Raw genomic sequence first — 26724 nt, 5'->3', positions numbered from 1 at the left:
TCTCTTTTTTTCTTTTTTTTTCTTTTTTGCTGTCTTGTACCTTTCGTCAAGCCATCCCCACTCATTTCTGACATATATTTTTCAATACTCAAATTGAAGAATTTCAGGAAGACTTACCATTCCATTTGCATTTCACTTATTCCTCTAAAATCAAAATTCTTTTCAATCTGTTTCTTCAGAGATTTTTTCAGGCATGTAATTAGCAAAGTTGTTTCTAACCTGTCTGTATGACTTACCTCTTAATTCTGTATTCCCTACTTCCATACTGAATTTGAGAAATGCATGACCTATCGGATGCTGATATTTAAGAGATTCAATAACATTGGTTCTTTTATTAAGATAAAGTTCAGAGTTGTTGGTGTATCTTCACATCTACATCTTATTGGTTCTCATATCCATTGAGTCATCTTGTTTTTCAATGGTATATTCAATAATGTATTACCTCATGATTCATCATTTCCATTTCTTTTCCACTCCTGATTCACCTCTCTATGAATAAAGTCTCCCATTAGTGTTGTAAGTTTTTCAATATTTTTCTGTGGCTGTATGGGTGTGTTTGGCATAATTTTTTTATACATATTTACATATACCAAAGGCTTTTTCCCCTTTACAAGGGCCACTACAAAGTCTCTCTTATCTCTATTATTATTTTCATATTTATTACATCTTATTTTCCCAATACTACCTTGTTCCTTTATGTTTCTGCCATCATCACTTTTCCCATTTTTACTTTCCTGTCACTTTGGTACATATTAGTTTCCTGTGCCTATTTGAACATCAATATTTTATCAAGCTTGATAAAAAAAAAAAAAAAAAAAAAAAAAAAAAAAAAATTATATCTAGAGCTCCGTCTTTTAAATAATTGTGGATGGTTGCCATCATTCCATCTATAATGTGTGCCACATCCAAAATTTTATTTAATTTCTTCTCTTGACCTTCCTGATTTATTACTCTCCAGTACAACTGTCTCCTCCCTTTCCATTTCCTTTTTATCTATTTTTTCTTCTTTTTTTCCTGGTTTCACTGGCCAGCTCAGCTTTCAGTTATCTTTTTCTTCCTCTATTGCAAAATTTCTTCCCCAAACATGCTTAAACTTGTCTTTATTTGCTAGTTTACATATCTTATTACCCCATTCACTGTGCTTTGTGATTTTAATTTTATTTTCATTGGTCATGATTCCATTTGCAGATTCTTAACCTTAGATATTTTTCCGACTTCATCATGTATGTTAACAATATTATCTATAATAATTTGTATGATTTCCTATGATTTTTGTATTCTTATGTTCTTCTCTTGGTCTTGCAATGTGTTCTTTGTTCCAGCCTACAACTATGACACAATTTAGATACCACTTTTCTTACCAGTAGCTCTTTGCTCTTTATTGCCTTTATTACTTTTTTTTGTAATATTTTGCCTTTGTTGTCCCATAACCTCTTTTAACTTAATATTTTTCTCTCCTTGTACTCTTTTCTACCTTCTTTGTTCTTAAAAAATTCCTTTTTTCTTCATTTTCATTTTTCCCAGTTTCTTCTCTAACTTATTCTTTACAACTTGAAATTTACCACATTCACCTTTTAAGTTGTCAACTCTATGTTTCTGGTTTTCATTCTGTCTGTTTACCCCACCTGACTTTCCTAGTCATTTCATTTATCAATACTCCTTGGGCTGAATTTTTGTCATTTAGCATAGTCATGGTTTTCCTCGCTTTCATTTTGTCATCCACAAATGTTTTCAACAAACTGTTCATCTTTGGCATCCTTGCCTTTGGTTGCTGGTAAAAAATTTCAACTTCACTTACAACATTCTCATAATCAATTTCCAGGTTGATTTCTGTTTCCTCCACTGGTTGCCACCACTTTTTATCATCTCTTAATCCCACCCATTTTTCTAATTTCAACCTCAATTTCAATTTCTACCAATTTCATTTTCATTTCACACTTCACACTCAGCACATATGAGACCTTTTTATCCCTCTAATCATGTTAATAAAAGGTAAATTTCCCTTGTCACCAGTTTCCTTACTTCCTCCCAAGAGTGAAATCTCACTTCTACCCACAAGTTGAACAACAATTGTGAACAAAAAATTCAACTATCTGTTCCCCATTGGTCCATTAACGTTTTTTAAATGCAATATTTCCATTCAATCTTATACTTTTATCTTATGAATCCATTTATGGAGCGAGTAATGATACATACTGCTGAAAAAGACAGATAATGGTTACTTACTAAGTACATTTGGTTGTTTATGGCTTTGGATAAGATCTGAATAAAACAATAAAGGCTTCAGAAAATTTGATTTCAGTTGTGAGTTTCCCTTAGAATAAATCACGGTTTTGAATGGGATGAAATAAGTTATAGATGTAGGTGTACAGTACACCTTGTGACACTGGTGGAATTATGACAGAATAACAGTGGGTAATACATAAGTAAGATGATATGAGGTAACATATACAGACTTGAAATTAATGAGTATAAAACAAAAGTAGAAAAAAATATATATATAGTAGTACAATAAACCTGGATACAGAAGCCACTTCTCTATCACATCTTCTTTAGTCTGCTCGAGGAATGAGTTTGTTTTTCTCAGGCTGCATCAATTCCTCCACAACACCTGCTACTACTTCAGCCAACTCGGACTTCAACTTTGCCCAGTCTCTGTATAAATGATAAAGATTTGTAAGATGCAGCTCTAAAAAATTGTTGGTTAACACAATTTTTCTGGCATGATTGTTTCCAAAAAAAATTCAAGAGAAGAAACTGACACAAAATATGGATCACTAAACAATTTTCTGATTTATAGGCCATCAAATATTCTTTTTTGTCTTTTCTTCATTTCATGCATTTAAAGATACAAATACATTGATGAAACAGTTCCCAGAGGGATCATCAGCCTTAACAAAAAAATTCATTATAACAAGTTTGATATGAAATGATGGGAGAATCAAGAGTACCAAGAGGTCACTTGCAAATTCCCATTGCCCTCCCCTCCCCTTTCATTCACACTTAAAGACACATAATGAGAGAAAATCCAACACCTTAGTATAAAAATTAATTGAAAGCACATTTGTAGCATAAAAACTTGATGTGACTGCTAGTCTGAGCTAATATTTTGATTGAGCATTGTCATCCATAATATATGGAGATTAAAATAATCCTTATTAATCTTTGTAAATAGCTTAAGTAAAACTGTTACCTTGCTATATTCCTTTCTTGATCTTTAACTTTCCTATATCTTTACATTTTGTAGAACCTTTACAATGTGTTCATTTGTGCACTGTCTGGATAGTGTACTTACATTTGTTAATGTACTCACTGCATGTCACCATGCACTCAATACTCTAGTGCTTCTATACTTCAAATACTCACAAATAGAGAATTGTGAGGAAAGACTGGAAGAACAAATAGGAGACTTACACCTTAAGATTAATAAACAAAAAAATGCCTTTAAAACGTACTCTTGTCCAGGCTTGGCACATATTTCAGAGTAGTACTTGATCTTGGGCTCAGTTCCACTAGTGCGCAAAGTTAAAATGCAACCATTGTTGAAGGAAAATGTGATCATCTGACTAGAAGAAGACACTGGAAGAATAGCTTTATTGTTGGGCTGTGATGAATCATAACCAGTAGTCAGATCACGTACACTCACAATTTCAAACTTTCCGTCACATACAGCCTTTGGATACTGAAAATTTGAAGAGAAAAAGTCAGCAGTATGTACTGGTAAACTAGAAATTAAAAATGTATGGTGATGAGCAGTTTAGAGTTACTACAGATACAATTGTACTAGTACTATGATATTCTCATATATCCTAGGAGTATATACTTTGTATCAATTACAGGTTACCACATTTATAAAGTAATATGAAGAACACTATTTTCATTCCTAATATAACTTGTTTCCACAACTTTCATTGCTGGTTTCCAGCTTCTAATTCAAGTTCATTTTTCATTTACAAATGACCACATCATCTCCAAAGACTATACATGCAATAGAAATGTTTAAACCTATTTTCCTGTAGGTAACATATAAACAAAGCTTTTGAAAATAAAAAATATGTATAGCTTACAAATCTCTTTACCTTATTAGAGCCACCAAAATTCCTCATCCTTTCAAACATCTGTTGAATAACAGCTTGGTCATGACAGATATAATAAGAGTTGTTACTGCAATGATAACCATAACTGAAAAAGAGTAGAGTAATATAAGAAGTAGGGCATATGTGTGGGTTGGGAACAGAAGTACATACATACATATACAAGGGAGGTAGCCAAAAAGGAAAAGGCATAAAATCATTCCCACCCATTCAATCCCTGAATGTACTCCACACCCCTCCACCCTCCCTCTTATCTTAGCACCTCCTGGATGACGGGTCATCCCTGCACTTTGTCCACTGCCCTGGGTCAGAAGCAGTGTCGCAAAACACAGCACATCCACAGCAAGGCCGCTTCATTAAATCGGCGACCCCCCTCTCCGTCCCCCCATGCATAAAAGGAGAAGACGGGGAGAAATCCCTTCGGGCTGCGTCAAATTTTGCTCACACATACTACCTCACCCCCCATCCCCTCACCCATTCCACCTCATGCATCACAACATCATCCATATACAATCATTCTCCACTCACCCCTGTCTTCTGTCCTCTCCTATCCTTCCTCAACAGACATTCCCCTCTTCTCCAAAGCCCCCTTCACCCCATCCATCCACCTCATCCTAGGACCTCCCTTCATGTTCACTCCCTCCACATCTGCCTTCCATACCTCTTTTACTAGTCTTTCTTCACTCATTCTTTCCATGTGTCCAAACCATCGTAATACTCTTTCATCAACCCTATCTCCCAGCTCCCTTTCCACCCCTGTTCTTCTCCTCACCTCCTCATTTCTCACTCTATCTAGCCTAGTAACCCCCATCATACTTCTCAGACACCTCATCTCAAACACATTCAAACTCCTTCTCTCTTCCTCTCTTATGTTCCATGTTTCTGCCCCATACAGTGCTGTTGGCACAATCACTCCCTCATACAGTCTCCTCTTAGCATCCATTCCCAAATGTCTATTCCTCATTACACTCTTTATGGGAGAGTGATTGTACCCATAGCACTATACATAGCAAAGACTTGGAACTCAAGGGAAGCAGAAAGAAAGAGCCTGAATGCATTGGCAATGAAGTGTTTAAAAAATATGATAGGTATTGCAAGGATAGACATAGTGGAGGAACTGTAGAGAGTGAGGGTGGTTTGGGCACATGGAAAGATTGAGTGAGGAAAGACTTGCAAAAAGAGCATGGATAGCCAAGGAGGAAGAAATTAACTTGAGAAGAAAACTAAGAATGAGTTTGATGGATGAAATAAAGGGAGCCTTGGATGCATGAGAAATGTAAGTGAAGCTGGGAAAAAAGAGTTCCAGGGTTAGGAGTGCATGTTGGAGACTGAAAAGATACGACTGACATAGCTAAAGGGATGTTCTTCTTGTCTTAGTGAATGAGGAGGTGGATCACCATATAATGAAGTAGTGGAAATAAGTCAGTTCTGGTTGTTGGACCCTGCTGTGAAAGCACTATGCCTTGCTGCATTGCCTTTAACCTAATCAGTATGGTGGGGAACAGGGATGATCCTTTAGCTATGAGATCTTATGATGGAATGGGTTTAAAATGAGTTTTAATGTGCATGAAGCAGATGCATGCTTTGACTTGGCCACCCCTCCTATAATGTGGAAAGAGCCTTTGGTATGTATATGTGTATGTACAGATTCATTAACTATTTGTTGAAATAAAATTTGCATTCATAATATAAGGAGTTCAAACACTTATTAGGAACATTAATCATCTTTCTCAATAGGTTTGTAAAAAACTACATGTTCAATTACATTCTGTAAATTTCTTGAAGTTTGGAGTGAAGTGTATGGCCTTCCTTATGAAGATGAGTTGCTAATTCTGCTAATCTCATGGCTGCTGATACTCCATCCTTGTCAAGAACCTGACAAGTGAAAAACATGGAAAAACTTTAGTGTCTGCAAAATTGGTTAGCTTCAGAAGCATGTTGAAAAGCGTAAGCACAGCCAAGTTTAAGTCCAACAAAACTATAAATTTTTGTCATATGTTTTGACCAGTATACCTGGTGACATCATCAAATCACGACAATTACAATGAGATTGATTTAGAATGTGTATCATAGGAATGGTGCCAACAAGTCTGGAATTTGTACAGATGCTTTGCTAAGGACGATTATCATTAATAAACACTTGCATTAAAGATCACAACACATGGCAGCAAGTAGTAGACATTGGACTCAGTCCTATAGAAGAAGACACAAGTGAAGATGTACTGTGAGTTGTATGTGGTAATAAAGTGAGCATGTGTCAAACATGGAAATGGAGGATAGTATTGACATGTGAAGAGAATAGGTGAGGAGAGACTAGTAGAAAGAGTGTGCAAGGCATGTATAGAAGAAATTATATTAAGAGGAAAAAAGAATGTAGAGGATTAGACAGGTTCCATTGAATGTTTATATATAGAATCCATGGTTTCTCTGTCATTATGGACTGTGGATATCCATGAGTTTGCCAGATGGAACATTTGAAGAAGAAATACTTTTTCTAGATTTAAGCTCAGCTGTACTCTCTCATCCTTCAACAAACTTATATATTACAATCAGACTTTTGTTACAACATAGCATACTGTCAAATAGGCTAATAATATAAGCCCCTCAATTGTAATCAGTGCACTAGCACAACTTACTTCTGATCCATTCATGAAACCTATGGCTTCTTCAAAAGCAAAGAGAACAGTTTTCCCTTCCTGAATCAAATCATATCCTACATTACCCATCCATTTGAATCCAGTCAGAGTTTCCTGAAAATAAAATGAAACAGTATCAGCTAATAAAGTTACACAAATAATTAAACACATCCACAAAGTAATTGAATTATAAAATACAGTCATATGCAGACTTATATTTTTGCAAATATATGAAGGTCTTTATAAATATTTTTTTCTTTTCATCCACTTTATTTTACTCTTTAGATGGTGGCTTCTTTCTCTACACACTCCCCTAAACCTAAGGGCTTACTACATTCTTGACAACATAGCACTGTCGCTGGTGTGGTCCATTTGAATCAAATACACTACCCTCCTTTTCTTTGCAGATCTAACTTATTTTAGTATGCTTATTTTATGAGGTGATTATTGGAACTATGACAAATGATTCAATCAACATCCATCTATCTATATACCAAAGGCTTCTTCCCCCTTATATGGAAAGTGGACAGTCAAGGCATGCACCCATTCCATTTCCATTCACCACCCATTGTTTCCCTCTTATCCTAGCTCCTTACGGATGAATGGTAAACTATCGACTACAGACAATGACAAGGAATGGGAACCTTGAAAATTATCTAGCACTACGTATAGAGCCAGGGCTCAATCATAACAATTATATTATCTACTTACAACAAAGTGAAATCCTTCCTTCTCAGCAATAGCTCGCAGAATTTTGGATGAGACTGTTGATGCAATCATATAACAATCTCCTGCAGGAATGTCTGGTGTCAATTGACGAGAACGGTACCAACACCACCAGCCTAAAAGTGCTCCTTCCTCATTACCTGTAAAGACTTTCCACTCCCCACTAATAATAGGAAAGAAGAATTATGCTTCAATTATAAAAGGCATTACTGAGGTTCTAAGCATCATTCATCTACTTGATCATATTTTCATTAAAGTTCTTAAGAGTTCTATGTTAAACCACACCTTGGTAATTTTTCAGCTACAGCAAGCCTATCTGCATCTGGGTCATTTGCAAGGATAACAGTAGAATTATTCTCGTTAGCTGTCTTCATAGACAAATCAAGTGCACTTTTGCCTTCCTCTGGATTTGGAAAACGAACTGTTGGAAACTCTGGGTCTGGTTCCATTTGTTCTTTAACAGGAATGAGGGGCTAAAAAGAAAAAAAAAAAAATATATATATATATATCTATATATATCTATATATCTATATCTATATATATATCTATATATATATATATATATATATATATATATATATATATATATATATATATATCAGTGGGAAGGGTGATGAGGTAAACGCTAAAAAACTGTAGAAGTTTTATTACTAACGTTTCATCCTTAAAGGACTTCCTATACTCTGAGGAAGTCCTGACAAAACATTAGTAAAAAAAAAAAAAAAAAAAAAAAAAAAAAAAACCATAGAGTGTTGTATATCTCTGGAACAAAGCGGATGAAACAATAGTGTGTGCGAAAACTATACACAAATTTAAGAACAAACTAGACACTGAGAGATACAAAGATGGGATACCGCAAGCATAGCTCCCCTTCCTGTAAGATACAACTAACAACTAAGTAAATACAACTAAGTAAATACATAACCACTCCCTACTTCACCCTTATCCCCAACCCCCTCCTATTCTTGCATGTGCTGGTGTGGAGGAGAATTGTATTTTGTTGTTTTGTTATTTATTGTATTATTTATATTATGCTATTATGTATTTATATTATGTAACACAATGTGTTTTGTTTATGTAAGATATCGCAGATGCATACACAGTCATTCTCTACTCATCCCTATACTTCTGCCTATAATAATAATAATTATTGTTGCCTTTAATTAACTGAAAACCCACATTCCCACAGATTATGGCATCAGTCCTCAGGCCCTATCATAGATCCCTTTGGAAAGAAATGGACTATTGTCTATGTTGTTTTAGTATAGGGCTGTTTCCACGTCACCAACTTATAGTAGTAGTAGGAGAAGAGCAGTCACCACTTGTCAGTTCTTTTTATGTGAAAAACTGAAGGAAATAGTTGAAATTGATAAGAAGAAATCATGAGCCTAGTCTAGAGATTGAGTGTCGATGCCTCTAGGCTGCATTTCCAAATGATGGTGAGTATGTTGACAGGTTTTAAAGATGGGCAATGGGGAGATGATTTTCTATGATGTCCACCTTGTAGCACCACCACTTGCAGATACTTGTAGTTAGTCCTCAAATTAATAGCAAAGACTGATAACTGGAGACAGATATGGGACCACATGAGCACAATTAGGTACAGAACAAAGAAGAGAAAGAGGAGATCTACTGACTATTTACAGAATCATGAAAGGAATGGAAATCCTAGATAGAGATGATTTATTAAAGTGGGACAACAGAAAAACAAGAGGACATGAAAAGAAACTCAAAAAGGATAATTATAGAAGAGATCAGAAAAAGATTAGCTTCCCACATAGAGTGGTGGATACCTGGAATGAATTAGATAAGGCAACAGTGTGTTCAAACACTATTCAAGAATTTAAGAACAAACTTGATGCTGAAAGATACAAAGACAGGTCACCATGAGCATAGCTCCCTTCCCGTATAATACAACTAGGTACATGCACAAGGAAAGTATAAATCTTACCTTGAAACCACAGCTTTTGAAGGCCTCCACCATGTATGCATGGGAGACGCCATGCATTGCTGTCACAGTGAAGTCGAGTGGAGAAGATGCATTTGCGTCTTTGTCCAGCATTGAGTCTGACAACTTTGTGAAGTATTTCTCTGACATTTCAGCCAAGGGATCACTTAATCTAGGATCACTGACAGCTTTATTTATGTCCCAGACACCATCCCATGGCTCAAGGTTATCTTCTATGGACTGTTGGATTCTTTTGTCATGAGGTTCAATTATCTAGAAGATAAAAAAATCTTCTTTCAGAATAACAAAAATAAATACCAATGAAAATCTTGAAAAATATGACTTTCTACAATACTTTATAAATCAATAAAAAAAAAAATTAAGAATATTCTAAGGGGATGAAAATATATGTGCATGTAAATTCAGAAGGATTAAACCTTTAATAATTATATATATATATATATATATATATATATATATATATATATATATATATATATATATATATATATATATACACAGTATATATATATATAAGACTTATTGACTCACTGTCAGAGAATGAGATAAGATGGACAGAAATTCTGTATATTTTGACCACTGTCTGTGGTTCTCTTCTGCTGAAGAGTACCACAGACAGTGGTCGAAATATACAGAACTTCTGTCCATCTTATCTCATTCTCCAATAGTGGGTCAATAAGTCTTATTTTACAAATGTGCTACTACATTAAATCTTCATAATATATATATATATATATATATATATATATAATATATATATATATATATATATATATATATATATATCTGGGATTTTTCTTTTTAATAGAAGAAGATATTCATGCTTATCATCTGACTTGAAAAAGAAAGTATCATTAGCTGTACTAGTAAACCTTGTACATCTATCATGAAAATACCAACCTTTGACTGCTAGTTCAAACTTATAGTCAAATATCTATACGCAGGTCCTGTTTATGAGCATGTAAAATCCCAACTAACAATAATTGATTCAAGCATCTTGCCACAGGTGTCTGCCACTAGCTACCCAATTGGAAAAGCATCATGGTTTTATGTAATTTATGTCAGTTTAGAGTCAGTATTATCATCCAGTATTTCAAAATTGACTTAACAACATTTATAGAGAACATGGTTTCCTATTTGGGATATTGAGATATGGTCAGGAAACCAAATTCCTGTTTAACATCTTCCTTATTTTGTAAGTCACAAAGTCACCAAGCATTGTCATTTATGGTAGACACTGATAAAACAGTAACACCATTCTATACTATGCTTTTGTAGGCACATGTTGGGTATTGCACTTGATTATTACTCATGTTACTTAGCAGTGACAAATATTCAACATATGTTGCAGATACGAATATCCTTTTTTCTTTAATATAAGTATCATGTTTTTAGGGATGTTCACTGGCTGTGGTTCAGAATGTCACTACTTGGGAGTGAAGTCAGGAGTAGAGGCAGTTCAAGGCTATTTGGTAACAAAGTGGGTTCACAGTACGGGCAAACAACATTAAAATCCTTGCTTCAAGGTCTCTTCCACAAAGAGACACCATCCTAGTTCTCTGAGAAATTTAATGACTTTATACCAAGTCATCAATCAATTTCCCTTTTATCTCTATCATTCATTCTTGTCTTGCTAATTGTTAGTATACATTTTAATTTTCTAACAGTTAGCATGAAGCCATCACAATAATCCATTCCATTTCTGTGTTTGCCTTCTGTTCAACCCGCCATTCTGGAACAACCTTAAAACCCGTCTTCACACTGTCTTCTAACATAAATGATCAGTTTTGGTGTTTTTTGAGAGGTAGTTAAGAGATCTTGGCCCCTAACCCTATTTTTCCATTTATTTCTTCAGTTTGCTTAATGAGAAACCAGATAATGATCTGACTCTTTGTCTCCAATTAGCTCATAAGTCTGGGAGCCACCTGCATCTCCATTTCCTATCATATTAATAAAAATATAAAGCACTGAGAAGGCACTAAATTGCTGTAAGACTTGCATATAATGCATACAGTAGATAATAACTTTGTTTATCTAGATCTTACCTATTAAAATAATGATCACCTTACCTGTGCACCATTCTCCCAGTATACTTTATAACCATTGTCTTCTTTGGGATTATGGGATGCTGTCACCATGACACCACCAGCTGTTCCAAGCTGCATGACAGTGAATGGCACAAATGGTGTAGGGCAAATTTTGCCATGAAGATAAACAGGTATGCCAGCATGCAAGAAGCATGATGCAGCTAGGCGAGCAAACCTATTGGAACAAAAGTAATCAATTAATCAATCCGCTACCCCACAAGTCTCTTGCAGAAGACCCACAGGCCCCAAATAATCAGCTATAGCCACTGGTTCATCATATAATTCACTCAGGAAAAGGATTTTGTATTGTTTGCATAAGGAGAGTGCAGAATAGTGTAGGATAAGGTGTTCTTTGTCTTCTATGTTGTGGCTGTATCTGGGCAATTGGCATTTGTTGCCAGGCCTATTTTTTGTTGGTACTGTTCTATTGAAAGATGGTGACCTGAACACAGATGTACTAGTGTAGTTCACTTGTCTTCAGAGTGCTTTCCCAGTTTGATTATCTAGGGGGAATCTGGTTGAGTATAGGATTTGGGGGTCTACTAGGGAGTGCTTGTTTCATGATTTGAGTGTGAACATATTTTCGTATGACTTGAGAGGTGCTGGGGGTAGAATATTGTACATATTTTTTTTTTTTTCATTTCATGGGCTGTGTTTTTGTAGCATATGGTGTGAAGGGTGGGAAGGTTCACAGGCTTATGCACAGGACATTGTGCTTCTCATTCTCATGTGCTGTTCTATGGCATGGATCACAGTATTAGAGGCAGGATGCTTTTAAATGCTTTAAGCAGGGGATCCAAGTAAAGCAATGGTCTAGGCTCATACCTAGAAATTGAATGTTTAACAATTGGGAGGACAGTGTCATATACCTATTTGTCCTGATGGAGTGTCTGCAGCAGTATTGTCTACAAAACTGCATGGTCACTCATTTTGAGGTAGTAAAGCAGAATCTATGGTCTTCAGCCGATAAATTTACATTAGATACAGCAGTGGTTTGTGTGGGCAGGGTGGGTTCCAATGAAGAATGATGGCTTCATCTCTTCTTTAAACCATTACTCATGCACTCACTTCTTCTATGCCACCATTGCCCTGACCTCCTCATCCTACCATTCACTGCTTCTCCCTTTCTGTACTTATCCACAAACCATATTTAATCACTTCATCACTTCCTAACATAGCCTTTCTTCCTCTACGCCTGGTTCTCCTATATCTTTCCTTACATCCATACCTCCCTCAGCTTTACTTAATATTCTTTCTCTTTCTCCACATTGAACTTGCTCACTTTAAGGACTTCTCTTCCTCCCTGAAAATAATCTAAGGGGCAGAAACAAAAATCATGCCTTGGTGTTGCAATGAAAAGAGGGCAGCAGAAAAGAAAATTTAAAAAATTCAGAAGGATGAAAACAAGACCAGTAAATGACACAGAAATATGAAGAAACAAGAAATTATGCCATAGAAGTAAGTTAATTACAGTAGTCAAGCATGGAGAGTTGCAAAAATGTAATATAAATGGGTATAATGCAACTTATCCATAAGCTTAACCAATTAAATCTTAATGATAATGAGGACTGTGTAATTGGAAGAATTAATCAGATGTAAAATCTTATAGTTAACCATACTGAATAGACTTTCATACAAAGGACATACACAGCACACTGATTTACTATTTTTTCTCAATATTTTCTACTGAAGTGGGAGGGAAATATGCCTGGGTACCTTGTATATCATCAAATATTCAATTTATATACCAAGAGCTTTTTTCCACCTTATAAGGGAGGTTGCCAAGTCAAAGGGATGCACCTACTCCCACCCATTCCACTCCCATCTACCACATCTTAGCTCCTCATGGATGACAGATCATCCCTGTATTCCACTCACTGCCCTGGGTCAGAAGCAATGTATCAAGACACAGATATCTTCAAATATTGTTGTTAACATCAATATGGTAAAATTGTCAACCTTTATGAAACCTGTTACCCAGTCTAACTATCCTCATCTGAGTAAATGGTCACTAATTTTCTGCTTGGAATACTTTAATTCTTTACTGGTCTGAAGCCATTGCAGAAATTCTTTTATAGTTTTTGACCATTTCTTCATAACTGTAGAATAGAATATATGACATGCCTTTACATCTATGATGTGCATATACTGTCCCATTATCACACTACCTCATTTTGTGGCGAAAGATCAAGAGTCTCTATGATGGATTTCATTTATATGTAGAGTAGAACCTTGGTTCTCAACCACAATCTGTTCTAGAAAATTCTTCCAGAACAGATTTGGTTGAGGACCAAAACAAGTTTACTGATCTATTGGATACAACTTCATCAGGGTTATATTTTCCCACAAAACTTTACATTTCTCCACATTTTCCATTTTTTTTCCATTTGGGTTGGTCAAGAACCAATATTTTGATTGACTACTGCAACAAAAAAATTATAAAATTTTCTGATTAAGAATCAATTTGTTTTACTTGTGAAACATTCAAGAACAGAGGTTCTACTGTATACATATACTGTATATATATATATATATATGTATATATATATATATATATATACATATATATATGTATATATATATATATATATATATATACTGTATATATATATATATATATATATATACATATACAGCGATTTAGTTCCGTAAGGCAGCCGCTAGGTGACGCTAGCTGATTCCAGCCTCCGCATCCCTCTCGCCACCAAGCTCATTGTTTACCAACGCTTCGTTGTGTCAGCATCTCTGTGTTCATCAAATCATCAGTGTTCTTGTTTACCATGGCTCCCAAGCGCCCAGCGACATTTCCAGCCTGTGATGGTAGGCAGAAGAAAGCAAGGAAGACATTGACATTGGAGCAAAAGCTGGAAGTTCTGGACAGGTTAGATAAAGGGCAGAGAAACAATGTGATTGTGGCGGCAATGGGCCTCAGCGAGTCTACGGTGAGGACCATAAAACAAAACTCCACCAAGATTCGTGAAGCTGCCAAATCAGGAACGCCTCTACAAGCTAACAAGTCATCATATTCTCGCCCTATGGAGATGGAAAGGATGGAGAAGATGCTTGCAACTTGGATTGAGCATCAAAATAAGACTCGTGTGCCGGTTAGCTTGGCGCTGATTAAGGTGAAGGCGCTGTCTATTTATGACAGCATTGAAGGGGACAAGAAGCCTTTTTCTGCCAGCAACGGGTGGTTTAATAAATTTCAAAAAAGGCACAGTTTTCATAATTTGAAGTTGGTTGGGGAAGCTTCTTCAGCTGATGCTCGAGCTGCAGCCGAATTCCCAGAAGAGCTCAAGAAAATTATAGAAGACGGGAATTATTCATCAAAGCAAGTGTTCAACATCGACGAAACCGGCCTCTATTGGAAGAAACTACCCAACCGCACCTACATCTCCAAAGAGGAAGCTTCTGCCCCCGGATTCAAGGCATCTAAGGACCGCTTAACGCTGCTGTTGGGGGCCAATGCAGAGGGCGACTACAAACTCAAGCCAGCACTTGTGTATCACTCAGAGAATCCTCGAGCCCTCAAGGTAAGAGTTGTAAAACTAACCTTATTCCATGTTACCATTTTCTATGCAAAAGATTGTGCGAATGAATTTTTTAGACCGTATAAAATCTTACGTTTCTTTTTTTTTTGGCCAGGGTTACGACATCGAGAAAGAGAGAGTGAAAATGATGGAGGAGAAAGAGGAAGCAGCAGCAGCATCACCAGGACCACAGCGAGCCCTCACAGCTGCCAACTTGTCTGAGTGTATGGACTCGTTGATGCATGCAATGAGGGTCATAGAGGAGAATGATCCTAATGTCGAGAGGAGCAGCACCATCATACGACGTGTGATGGAGAACATGGCTTGCTATAATGCTATGTTAAAAGAAAAACAACAAAAGACAAAACAACAGCCGATCACAAACTTCTTCCGACAACGCACACCAAGTCAGCTAACCAGCGAATCGGAGACAGGCACCGAATCGGAGATGGACGCTCCCGATGACCCTGCCGCCCCTGCCTCACCACAAACATCACACACACACACCGAGTCCGATATAGCGCGCAGTGACACGTCAGGGGGTGAAGCCTAGTTAGGAATCTACAATAGTACACAGCGAGCGGTGAGTGTTGTGTTGTTGTCAGTATGGAAACGTGTGAGAGCAACATCTCAGCTTGCGGGATGGTTTCCTGACCCATGATTTTTTTCATTGTCCAAGGGTAATTTTATTTTCATAAAAGTAAAATAAAAATGAATGTAGAAAAAAACTTGAAAGAAATTTATTCATCCTTGAATCGCAATAAGCTGCCGCTACAACAACAACAACAGCGTGCAGATCAGCAGAGGGACGCTACTTATCAAGGCGTAAAGGCCAATTAACCCGTGATCCCATATGTGGTGGTAAATCAACAACAACAAGGCAGGTCAGAGGTTATATGCTTAGCTCGTGGCTCAGCTGCAGGAAGGATTATGGTATTGGAAACACTTGTAACAGCAAAGTAGTGAGTTTAATTCCTCACATTACGCGAAATTCACATTACGCGCTGCCTTTTGGAACGCATCTAGCGCGTAAAGTGAGGACTACCTGTATATATATATATATATATATATATATATACACACACACACGTTTTTATTTTGTTTTTTTAACTGCAATTCCTCAACCCACCTGTGGCTGTTATGACGACTGTCATGTCCAATAACAACACCCTTGGTGGCTGCTTCTGGGTTAGTTGCCAACATATACTTGGCTAGGCCCTGTGGACAGTAGGATACAAGTCAGCTGGATTTCTACAATGAACCAAAAATTTATATATATATATATATATTATATATATTATATATATATACATATACAAATATATACATATACATATATATATATATATATATATATACATATATATATATATATATATACACATATATATATATATATATATACATATATATGCAATAAAAACACTAGGAACATGTGTTCACAAATGCATAAGTAACTACTGGGAAAAGTAGACTAACAAAGCAGAGCGCTTTTGTAGACTGTAATTACATTTTCAGTGCTGATACAAAGAAGGAATTATAAAATGAAGAAACAAGGTACAGAATATATGACTGAGACATGGTGAAGAGGGAATTTGGAAAGGTAGTGGAAGAAGTACACATGACATGCCTATCTATATCTACGGAAGGCATTTGACAAAGTACCATGCAAAAAATTAATAAGAAAATTAGAATCAATAGGTGGTATTGAAGTTAATTTATTAAAATGGATGGAAGACTTCCTGACTGGGAGAAAAATGAGGGTAGTAATTAGAGACAAATACTTGAAATGGGAAGAAATGATAAGTGGTGTTCCAAAATGGTCAGTACTGGCTCCAATCATGTTTGCCATATATGTAAACGAAATGGACGAAGGAGTTGAATGTTATATGAATTTCTTCACAGAAGACGCAAAAATATTAAAGAAAGTATCAACAAATGAGGACTGTGACTCATTACAATCAGACCTGGACACAATCTGGAAATGGAATCAAAAGTGGAAGGTGAACTTAAATATCAAGAAGTGTTGCATAATGGAGTTTGGTAAAAGCAAAAACAGAATTTAATTTTTTTTTTTTTACAAAATTGGTGAAAATTAAATAAAAAAAGTGCACTTGGAAAGGGACCTTGGAGTGATAATCAGCAATGACATGACACCGGACAGACATATAAACAAAATAGTAGGTGAAACATACAACCTACTAAGGTCAATGAAAGTGGCATTTGAATACTTGGATGAAGAAATGATAGAAAAATATTAGTCACACTGATTAGACCAAAACTGGAATATGCAGTGACACTATGGACACCAAGTACTAAAAAGAATATAAGGAAACTAGAAAGAATACAGAGAGCAACAACAAAGTTGGCACCAGCTCTTTCCAAATTAACATACGAACAAAGATTAACAAAACTAGAACTATCAACACTAGAGCAAAGAAGAGAAAGAGGTGATCTACTGAATATATATAGAATCATGAAAGGAATGGAAATCCTTGACAGAAGAGATTTACTAATAATGATAATGGAAAAACAAGAGGTCATGAAAAGAAACTCAAAAAGGATAACTATAGAAGAGATAGGAAAAAGAATAGCTTCCCACACAGAATGCTGAATATATGGAATAACTTAGATGAAAAAACAGTGTGTGCAAATACTATTCACGATATTAAGAATAAACTTGATGCTGAAAGATACAAAGACGGGTCACCACGAGCATAGCTCCCTCCCCATATAATACAACTAGGTAAATACAACTAGGTAATTACTGTCTTGATAACCAACAAGTATGGGACAATTGCTCATATCTAGTATATTACAATTTAAATAATTTTGAAATTTCATGGCAAATATAACTAATTTGTACAAACCTTGATGGAGATTGACATTTATTCCCTTACTATATTTGATCAAACTGCATTCAATTTAATTTCTTCCTGTGATGTTATTGTTGTATGTGATGACTTTAGCGTTATCCCACTCAACTGGGTGGTTAAAATGGTTCATGTGGTTGAATATGCCGCTAGATTGGTTTCCCTCTCTAACATATTTCTTGTGTTGATTGATTTATGTTTTGGGTGTTTTAGCGGTCAGACCAACATAAAACTGATTACATCATTTACAAGGCATTTTGTACAAACACCCTTTATCACTACTGACAGTTATTTATGAGCAATTGTCACACTGTAAGACAGTTGCTCATAAATAATTCTGTCAGAAGTGATAAAGGGTGTGTACAAAATACCTTGTAAATCATGTAATCAGTTTTATGGTGATGAAACTGCAATTGTCCCACACTTGGTGGAAGGGCAGTGAATTAAACACAGAGAAAAGTTGGAGTTTTATTCACTGATGTTTCATCCATACCAAGACATTCTTTAAGAATGTTCTGGTAAGGACAAAATGTCAGTGAATAAAACTACAACTGTTCTCTGTGCTTAGTTCACCACCCTTCCACTCATCTGTCTTCCATACTTCAACAGTATCAAATGTCATGTGTACTTCTTCCACTACCTCTCCGAATTCCCTCTTCACCATGTCTCATTCAGTCATATATTCTGTACCTTGTTTCTTCATTTTATAATTCCTTCTTTGTATCAGCACTGAAGATGTAATTATACGAAAGCACTCTGCTTCGTTAGTTTACTTTTCCCAGTGGTTACTTAGCCATATATATATATATACCGGTATATATATATATATATATATATATATATACATACATACATACAGTCAGCCCTCACCCAACACATTACGTTCCTTAGCCCACCCAAGGACAGAAGTGCTAGTTATTGGTTATGAAATATAATCACCCCAAGTGGTTAGTGTAAATCTTTTGGATTCATCCACTAACAAGTCTGTAACTAAAAATAGATTAATCCTCCACAAACAACTTCACAACACAGAAGATCTGTGAATCAACTTTCAGGTGCTCTTCATGGATGCAATTTGTGTCCATCTAAGCATAACACTAGAGCTTACAGTTACCTGTGTTGTCTGGATGATAACAAGGTCATTCATGCAGGCATAGCCGGCACCCATTCGGCCGCGCAGCCCTGCTGTGCCAAAGAGCATCCTTTTGGTCAGGAGAGAAGAGAGAGTACCAGAGTCCCCTGCCTGCAGCAGACTCTCGATCTCGGCGCGAGTCGTTTCATTCTGCAACAAGATTAAGGAGGTTCTTAATACAAACACGACAATGACAATGAGAATGTTCCTAAGATTTATTTTATATATATATATATATATATATATATATATATATATATAATATATAATATATATATATATATATATATATATATATATATATATATACATATATGTATATAATGTATATGTATACATATATATATATATATATATATATATATATATATATATATCATTTGGATGATGGAGAACATAAACATAGGGGAAGGCTCAGAACCCTAAACACTCTAATGTTTCGTTCGCGTAGAACTTCCTCAGAGAAGTTCAACGCGAACGAAACGTTAGAGTGTTTAGGGTTCCGAGCCTTCCCCTGTGTTTATGTTCTCCATCATCCAAATAATTTGTTTAAAATACTTATCAATATATATATATATATATATATATATATATATATATATATATATGTATATATATATATATATATATATGTATATACATATATATATATATATATATATATATGTATATATATATATATTTTTTTTTTAACATGAAACCTGCTCTAAGTATAGGGATGGAACACTGAAATTGAGTCTTATCAATAATGAGTCTTCATATTTTGGGTACATATGCAAACAGAAGAAATTGAGGTAGATCTGGGATCAAGAAGATGCTACTAAAAATGAGTGTGTATTGACAAACACCACTGTCAATCAGCATCATACATATGTGGCTTTCAGGGTTTCCCTTGTGTTGAAGGAAAGGGCAAAACTCATATTCAAGGAACTAAAACAGGCAAGGGTTTATACTAGGATGTTAGTAAATTATGTTTGGAAATTCATGAATCAAAGTTAAAGGCTTAGAATTCCAGTTAGGAAAATTATAGCATTTGATGAGGAACATATGTAAGAAATGAACCATCTAATAAGGAAAAAAATTAAATAAGACAAAATCATATTAGGTAAGATAGATAAGCTGAAAGGCCAAGTCAAATTAAAATGACATACAGATTGATGGAGGTGCAAAAGGATGGATGAAAACCCAAGAGGAGAGATCGCAGAGTAGCAGAAAAGGGATGAGGGGGATTTTGTTGTTGTTTTTTTCGAATGTGAGCTCTGGGTTTTACGTGCCGGAAAAAAGCCGTTGGTGCTAGGATTTCCACGCGTGCCAAGGGCCCACCCCTGCTTTATGATCTTGGCTGCTCTCGTTATCTCAAAAGGCCTCACGCGCCACATCCGAACGAAATAGACCAGCGCGCGGCGCCAGGAACAGGCTGAGAGCCTCAAACAGGTCTGAGAGTCACGTGATACGAACGAAGTTGATTATCGTGAGTTTTCCTTCGCTGCCGAAGAGCAGAATGAAAGGACAACAGGTTCGGAAGGAGTTAAGGGGACCCCCCGCCCCCAGATTGAAGAAAAATTCGATTTTTTTTTATTGCATAAATACATAGTAGGGATCTTGCTCTAGATGCTGGTAAAGTGTTTTTATCGTACCGCCATTTTTAAAGGGTTTAAAGGGCCTACCCTCCCTACCCCCGGCAGCCACATGCTGCGCACGACCATTGTTTACATACGTTTTGACCATATTTTACTCTATTTTTTTTTGCGTTTGATGCACTCATAAGGTTTTCTCTTACGTCCGGCATGCACGTGAGTATGTGGTGTGAGGAAGTTCAGTCTGCACGACTGGCAGTGGCCTGAGCCTTACAAAGTAAAGGACATGTACACGTTAGCTTGCCACATTCACTAATTTGCCGTGTGAAATTCGCATCTATTTGTCAGTGAAGAGATATTTGAAGATATTAGCCATGCACACACAAAAGGCACACTTGCAGAAGATAAGAACGTCTACATTAGCAACTCAAGGGGAGAAAGAAAGAACCCCAGCATCAACTTTGTTATCACCACCTCCGCCACCACCACTAGTACTCCCTCCAGCAGCTCTCTCCCATCCATCTACATCCACATCCTCAGCACCTGATCCTCTGTCCTCTACACCTATATCAGACAAGTTGTCTCTACGCAAACAACTGTTTGCTAACAAGTGGCTACAAGGATGCCTCCTTGTTGCAACACCTTGGGTTTAGAGTCTCAAACCTCACAGTGATATCCCTGATGCAGCAAGAGCCTGTTCCAACACCAGAAAGGAAACCCAAGAAAAGAAAGAGAGCTGAATCCCAGCAATCAGACTACCTTGCTGGGTCATTCTAGACCAAGAACTCAAACTTTGCGACAAAGAGTGAGGTGGCGGCTTATGAGACCCTCACTTTGAGTGAATAATATCCTACACTGTAGGAGGGTACAAAGTGCCTGAGTTACTTGAAAGATGCAAAATCATCATGAAAATACAATGGAACCTGTTTTCAATGGGTCTTAGGAGGTCCAATGTAAAATTTAGTCAAACTAAGGAAAAAAAAAACTTTAACACTCATTTCTGAAAAACTTAAGTTTTTGACACTCAAAGTCTATCTCCTCCCTCAATTTTCAACCGATTTTTGCATATGAGGTCTCTATTAATAGCTAGATAAATGACAAAAAATGAAATAGAGAGTTTTTTTGCATATGTTAAATAAATCTTTTTTAATAACGTGTCAAAGTCAAAATTTTGCGTTTTTTTCGATAATTTTTTAAATATTTTTTTTCCTCGGCGTTAAACAAAGATATTAAAAAAAACTTTCTATTTTTTTTTATATATGTAGAAGATTCTTTTGCTGTAAAATGAAAGACATCGAATAAAAATTGTAAGAGGAGATAGGATTTGAAAGAAGCCCAAAAATATGGTATTTTTTAGTTTTTTATTAAAAAATAAAAAACTACTCGTCAGATCTGAATAAAACTCATGCTGTGAAGGTTTTCTCAGACCTAGATATCACACAGAAAAAATCAGCAAGATCCTTCAGAAAAAAAGACGACGTTGGCTACCGTGAACTCGACCTCCCCTTCGTCCAGCACAGCCCCGAAACCAAATGTTTATTGTCGATATTATTGTTGTTTGGCTTTGAACGAATAATTATTCGACTGAATTTCGAACTGAGGATGTCGTGATCACACCGGACTAGATCATAAGTGATTACTACTGTGCGAATTGTTTTCCGAAATTTCAGTAAGACTAAATGTGAATATATGTTCCATTTTCTTTTTTGTCCTAACTGAATACGGAGGCGAGGTGGCAAATGAAACGTTATGGAGTTTTATTCATTACCACACGTTTCTACTTCTTAGTCCGTCTTAAGTGGACTGGCTGTCCACTAAAGAGGCCCAAGAGGTCGAAACGTCTGGTAAAGAAATAATTGATAGTGGTATACACGTTCCTTTCATGAGTTTTTATCCATAGCATGGAATGCATACACACAAATACCCTGAAAATAAAAAATAAAAATAGAAGGGAGATGACCGAGTCCAAGCGTACTTTTTGCTCCGACTGTACACGAAAGAAAAATTCGAAAAAAAGTTGTGCGTGTGTGTGTGTGGGGGGGGGGGGGTCCCTAGTCCCCTCGTTCCTCCCCCATCTATTCGCCTTTATAGAGAAATATCGAGGCCAACACGGTGATGGCATTGTCCCTGCCTGTAGGGTCCACAGGAGAGAGAGAGAGAGAGAGAGAGAGAGAGAGGACGGGAACAGAAAAAGAGGGACAGGAGAAGACTAGAATATATAAGTATTATTTTCTAAATGGAGACGAGTTTCCAATAATAATAGGTTGCTGCGTGGCTCTGATCCGCGGGGGATGTTACTGAAATCGCTAAAATGCTGATTGCATAGAGCAGGGGTTCCCAAAATGTGGGTCATGACCCCGAAAAGGGTCATGAGCCTTTATCTGGGGGTCATGGAGGGTCGAACTGTATGTACATTCAGCCACACAGACCCGCGTATTGATTTGCTTGTATCAAAAAAGCAAATACATCCTTCTCATTAAAATATATTATCAGATCAATCCTTGTTAATAAACATTGATAAACAATAATACATATGTTGTTATTTCTCTCTCTGCTGTGATCAATAAAGTTTAAAGTAATGTATCTGCGATATTAAAAATTAGTACGTTTTCATTTGAATTTGCCACTTCACATATTGGAAAAGTTTGGGAAACACTAGCATAGAGTATGGAATACACATAGAATCACTATGCCCCTGGCTGCAATGGCATAAATATAATTAACTGTTCGAAAGTTGTCACTGACCTGCACAAAAGTGACGGTTTATTTAATTTAATTTTAGCCTCGCTGGGGGGTTCCCGGGCCAGTGTCCTTTTTGCTCTAACACCGCGTTGCAGTGCAGCGTTGCGATTTTGCTTTTTGTTTTTGTTTTATTATTGCTGAATCTGTCCACATGAAATAAGTGGGACAAGTAGTGCCACACAGGTTGTTTTAATGCAGTGAGCTGTTACACCATAGGAAAGGTCACGTGGTGCCTTAATATACAACTCCCTACATGATAGCAACCATCTGCATGACCTTGAGTTCGACCTTTCAAGATTAGATCTTCCAAGTTCAAGGTGTGGAATCTTCACTATTCGACTATTGTAACGGATATGGTTATAACTCAGAAGCATGATAAAGGTCGTTTTGGTTTTAAGTGAATCGGACATTTCTTGAGGAAACTATGACAATGAAATATGAATATAGAAATAAACAAATAAATAAATAAATAAATAAGTAAACAAATAGATAAAAATAGATACATAATAATCACAAATTTAGCAAATTTGATCTTTGTTTGACTCATTTATGCGTATAACTTCATAGCGTCGTCAAAGGACCATTGTTTGCCCTTCTTGAAAGTGATCCACCTGTGTTGAAGCGATGTAAATAAATAAATAGATACAAAACATGGGCGCGTGTGTAGTAACACACTAACAATTTACGTATTTTTCTGGGTTATCCTTCTACGAAATGCAAAACTAATTTGTGAATGTAAAGATAATATTTAAATGTCAGTATTCTGCAAGATGCTTATATGCACGGGCAAGGTTACGCGAACCGCTATAAGCGACCACTCGACGGTGAATGCAAAGCACGTTTGTGTCGAACACCGACGCGTGCCCATCACCAATTCACATCACGTGATCGTAGTGTTTGTTTGTTTATATAAATTTATTACGCTCAGAGCGACAAACCTAGTACAGTAGGTACTTTCTATTTATACTGAAGTGGTAACAGTCTCAACTGCAATGGGTTCGGAAAAAGAAAGGGATGGGGTGAGGGATCAGCACGAGATATCACGTTTGTCTAAATAAATGAATAAATGAACAAATAGATAAATAAATAAATAAAATAAAAAGATGTGTGTGTGGTGGTAACTAAACAAACGCGTTTTATATGTCGAGCTGAAAAAGTTGTTGTGTTCGGACAGGCGCCGTGTGCCGGTCTGGTGATGATCAAAGAGAGCTAAATGATTCACCTCGGGATTATTCCTATCACCAACTGTAACACCCCTTCCTGCCTCAACCATACAGCGATTTCCAAAGGGTCCAATATATTCCTCTTCCTATATATATTGCGCGCGCGCGGTGATAAAAGTTCCCGGCTGCCACTACGGTGGTCCGAATTCGAATCCCGCTCAAGGCTTAAATAATTTCAGTATCGCTGCGCTACGAGTCGTTACTCCAATTCTCGTAGGCGGGGAGTTGGGTGTGCATGTAAGGTCACAGCATTACCCATAGATCGGTCATATATGAGCTCCGAGCTCTTTTCCGGGAGGGAAATAGCTGTCGATCACGAGTCCAACACGTGATCCAAGACATTGGTGAATCACATAGAGAATTAAGGTGGGAAAAGGAGAAAGGCCAACGAGCGAATGGCAGCGTTTCGCCACCTTAGCCATTTTCGTCACTTTCCCCTCCTTGTTGCCCCCAATCATCCAACTTTGTCAAGTTCTAGTCCTTTTAGTTATAATCTTTTCATTGATAGTCTTCTTTCTCTCACTTCACTATATTTTCTGTCTAGGAGAATTAAAACGTAGAATTATTTCTATAGTTAAGTCTTATACAGCGTGCTCCAAAGGAATCCCACGAGAGCACGTATGCATGATCCTACGTGAGCTTTGCAGTGACGTAGTGATTTCTTTAGTCAAATTATCTTTAACTTTATATTTAAGATCATCCCCAAAGGGCGTGATCTTAAAATAATGAACCAAATGAATTTTCTTCTCCACTCTTTCACCATATTTGTTGTTGCAAGTTATATGGCTACATTGTTTAATTAAATAATCTCGAGTCTCTGCATATCTCACTTAGGTTACAAGGAATACCATGTCAGCAATTCACTCGAGCCCCCAGCCATTGTATATCAACAAAGCAGAAAGCTGACTTAACCCGCTCGCTCGCTATATTTTTTAAACACATGTTTCATAAACACCTAACCCATGCAATGTAACACACGTCTTCTACCCCACTTTCTAACTTCTTTTCTACCAGCCTCTCACACAGCGTTTCGACGCTCCGGGTGTTGGTTGCAAGGTAGCCGTGGAAACGATGTTGCGGCCTTGTACTACACGCGCGTGCAGGCATTTCGCAAGCGGCACTCCTTAGTACATACGCTTCCTTCTTTCTCTGAGAGTAACCACCAAAATTGCGGCTTTGTCTGGGCAGGCGAAACCTTCCACATAGTTGATGATATTGTTTACATATATACATGCAGCTTCTATATATATTTTTCCTCATTCCGCGGTTGGAGCTTTATCTATTATCCCCATATTGTTCCAGTCCTGAAGTTGCCCATGTGCATCAACATGAACCATTATCGAATCCGATGTTGTACGAGTTCATGTATTCTGTTTGTGTTCCCCTGATGCTTTGTTTGCTCATTTCAATTAAATACACAATTTTTGGAAAAATTCCGCCAACATTTCATCTATCTTAGTGTGTGTGTGTATTTACCTGGTTGTATTTTACGGGAAGGGGAGCTATGCTCGTGGTGTCCCGTGTGTGTGCGCGCATGTGTGTATTTATATATGCCGACAGTCTTACAGTGAACCTTCAGGGATGAATACTCCATTATAGACTATTTGCAGGTAATGAATCAGCTGAGAAAATCACAGCATCTTTATGTTTAGCGTAGATCAAGGACCTTTGTCTCAGTAGAACAAACGATGATAGTCTTACGCCCAAAGTTGTTTCTAAGTGGACGACAGCAAGCCCCGGAAGGCCAGCGAGACAGTAAGGGACATCAGCAAAATATTTGTTAATGTTTTATACTAATCTAGTGACTAAATACACAGAAAAGGGAACAGAAACATGTCCCTTTGCCCGATGTAGAGACGGACCCCGTCGGCAGAATTTCAGGCGTTTGTATAATTCGCAAGACAACGATGATGATGAAAATCAAAGATAAATACACATGGGGTCCCCCCGGGCATGGGACGACGTCGGGCATAGAACCATGAGAACGGGGGCGGTGTCGTCGTCGTCGGGAACAAGAGCGAGTGGGGGGGTGGCGCATGGCTGCAACAGCCGTGGGGTTAGGTACGACTGACTGCAACACTGATAGAGGCAGCCACGGCTGAACCAGCTTTGGTGGAGATGCGGGCAGCAGTAAC

At 37.0% G+C, this 26724-nt stretch overlaps 1 protein-coding gene across 2 annotated transcripts in view; it reads right to left on the bottom strand.

Moving 5' to 3' along the window:
- Pgm2a (phosphoglucomutase 2) overlaps positions 1-26724 on the bottom strand; it is a 45712-nt gene continuing 18988 nt past the window's right edge. For both annotated transcript variants that reach the window (XM_076206617.1, XM_076206616.1), the window contains exons 2-12: positions 19030-19197; positions 16172-16260; positions 11495-11687; positions 9408-9677; positions 7742-7929; positions 7442-7619; positions 6731-6844; positions 5860-5969; positions 4080-4182; positions 3456-3682; positions 1-2655 (exon numbers count right to left, since the gene is read on the bottom strand). In XM_076206617.1, the coding sequence (XP_076062732.1) occupies positions 2553-2655; positions 3456-3682; positions 4080-4182; positions 5860-5969; positions 6731-6844; positions 7442-7619; positions 7742-7929; positions 9408-9677; positions 11495-11687; positions 16172-16260; positions 19030-19116 (1662 nt within the window). In that variant the 5' untranslated portion in view covers positions 19117-19197 and the 3' untranslated portion in view covers positions 1-2552. The remainder of the gene's footprint in view (positions 2656-3455; positions 3683-4079; positions 4183-5859; positions 5970-6730; positions 6845-7441; positions 7620-7741; positions 7930-9407; positions 9678-11494; positions 11688-16171; positions 16261-19029; positions 19198-26724) is intronic.

This window comes from Oratosquilla oratoria, chromosome 23 (assembly GCF_046742065.1).
Source record: "Oratosquilla oratoria isolate Oo_2021 chromosome 23, ASM4674206v1, whole genome shotgun sequence".
NCBI classification, from domain to species: Eukaryota; Metazoa; Arthropoda; class Malacostraca; order Stomatopoda; family Squillidae; genus Oratosquilla; species Oratosquilla oratoria.
This window is presented reverse-complemented; position numbering and strand designations above follow the sequence as displayed.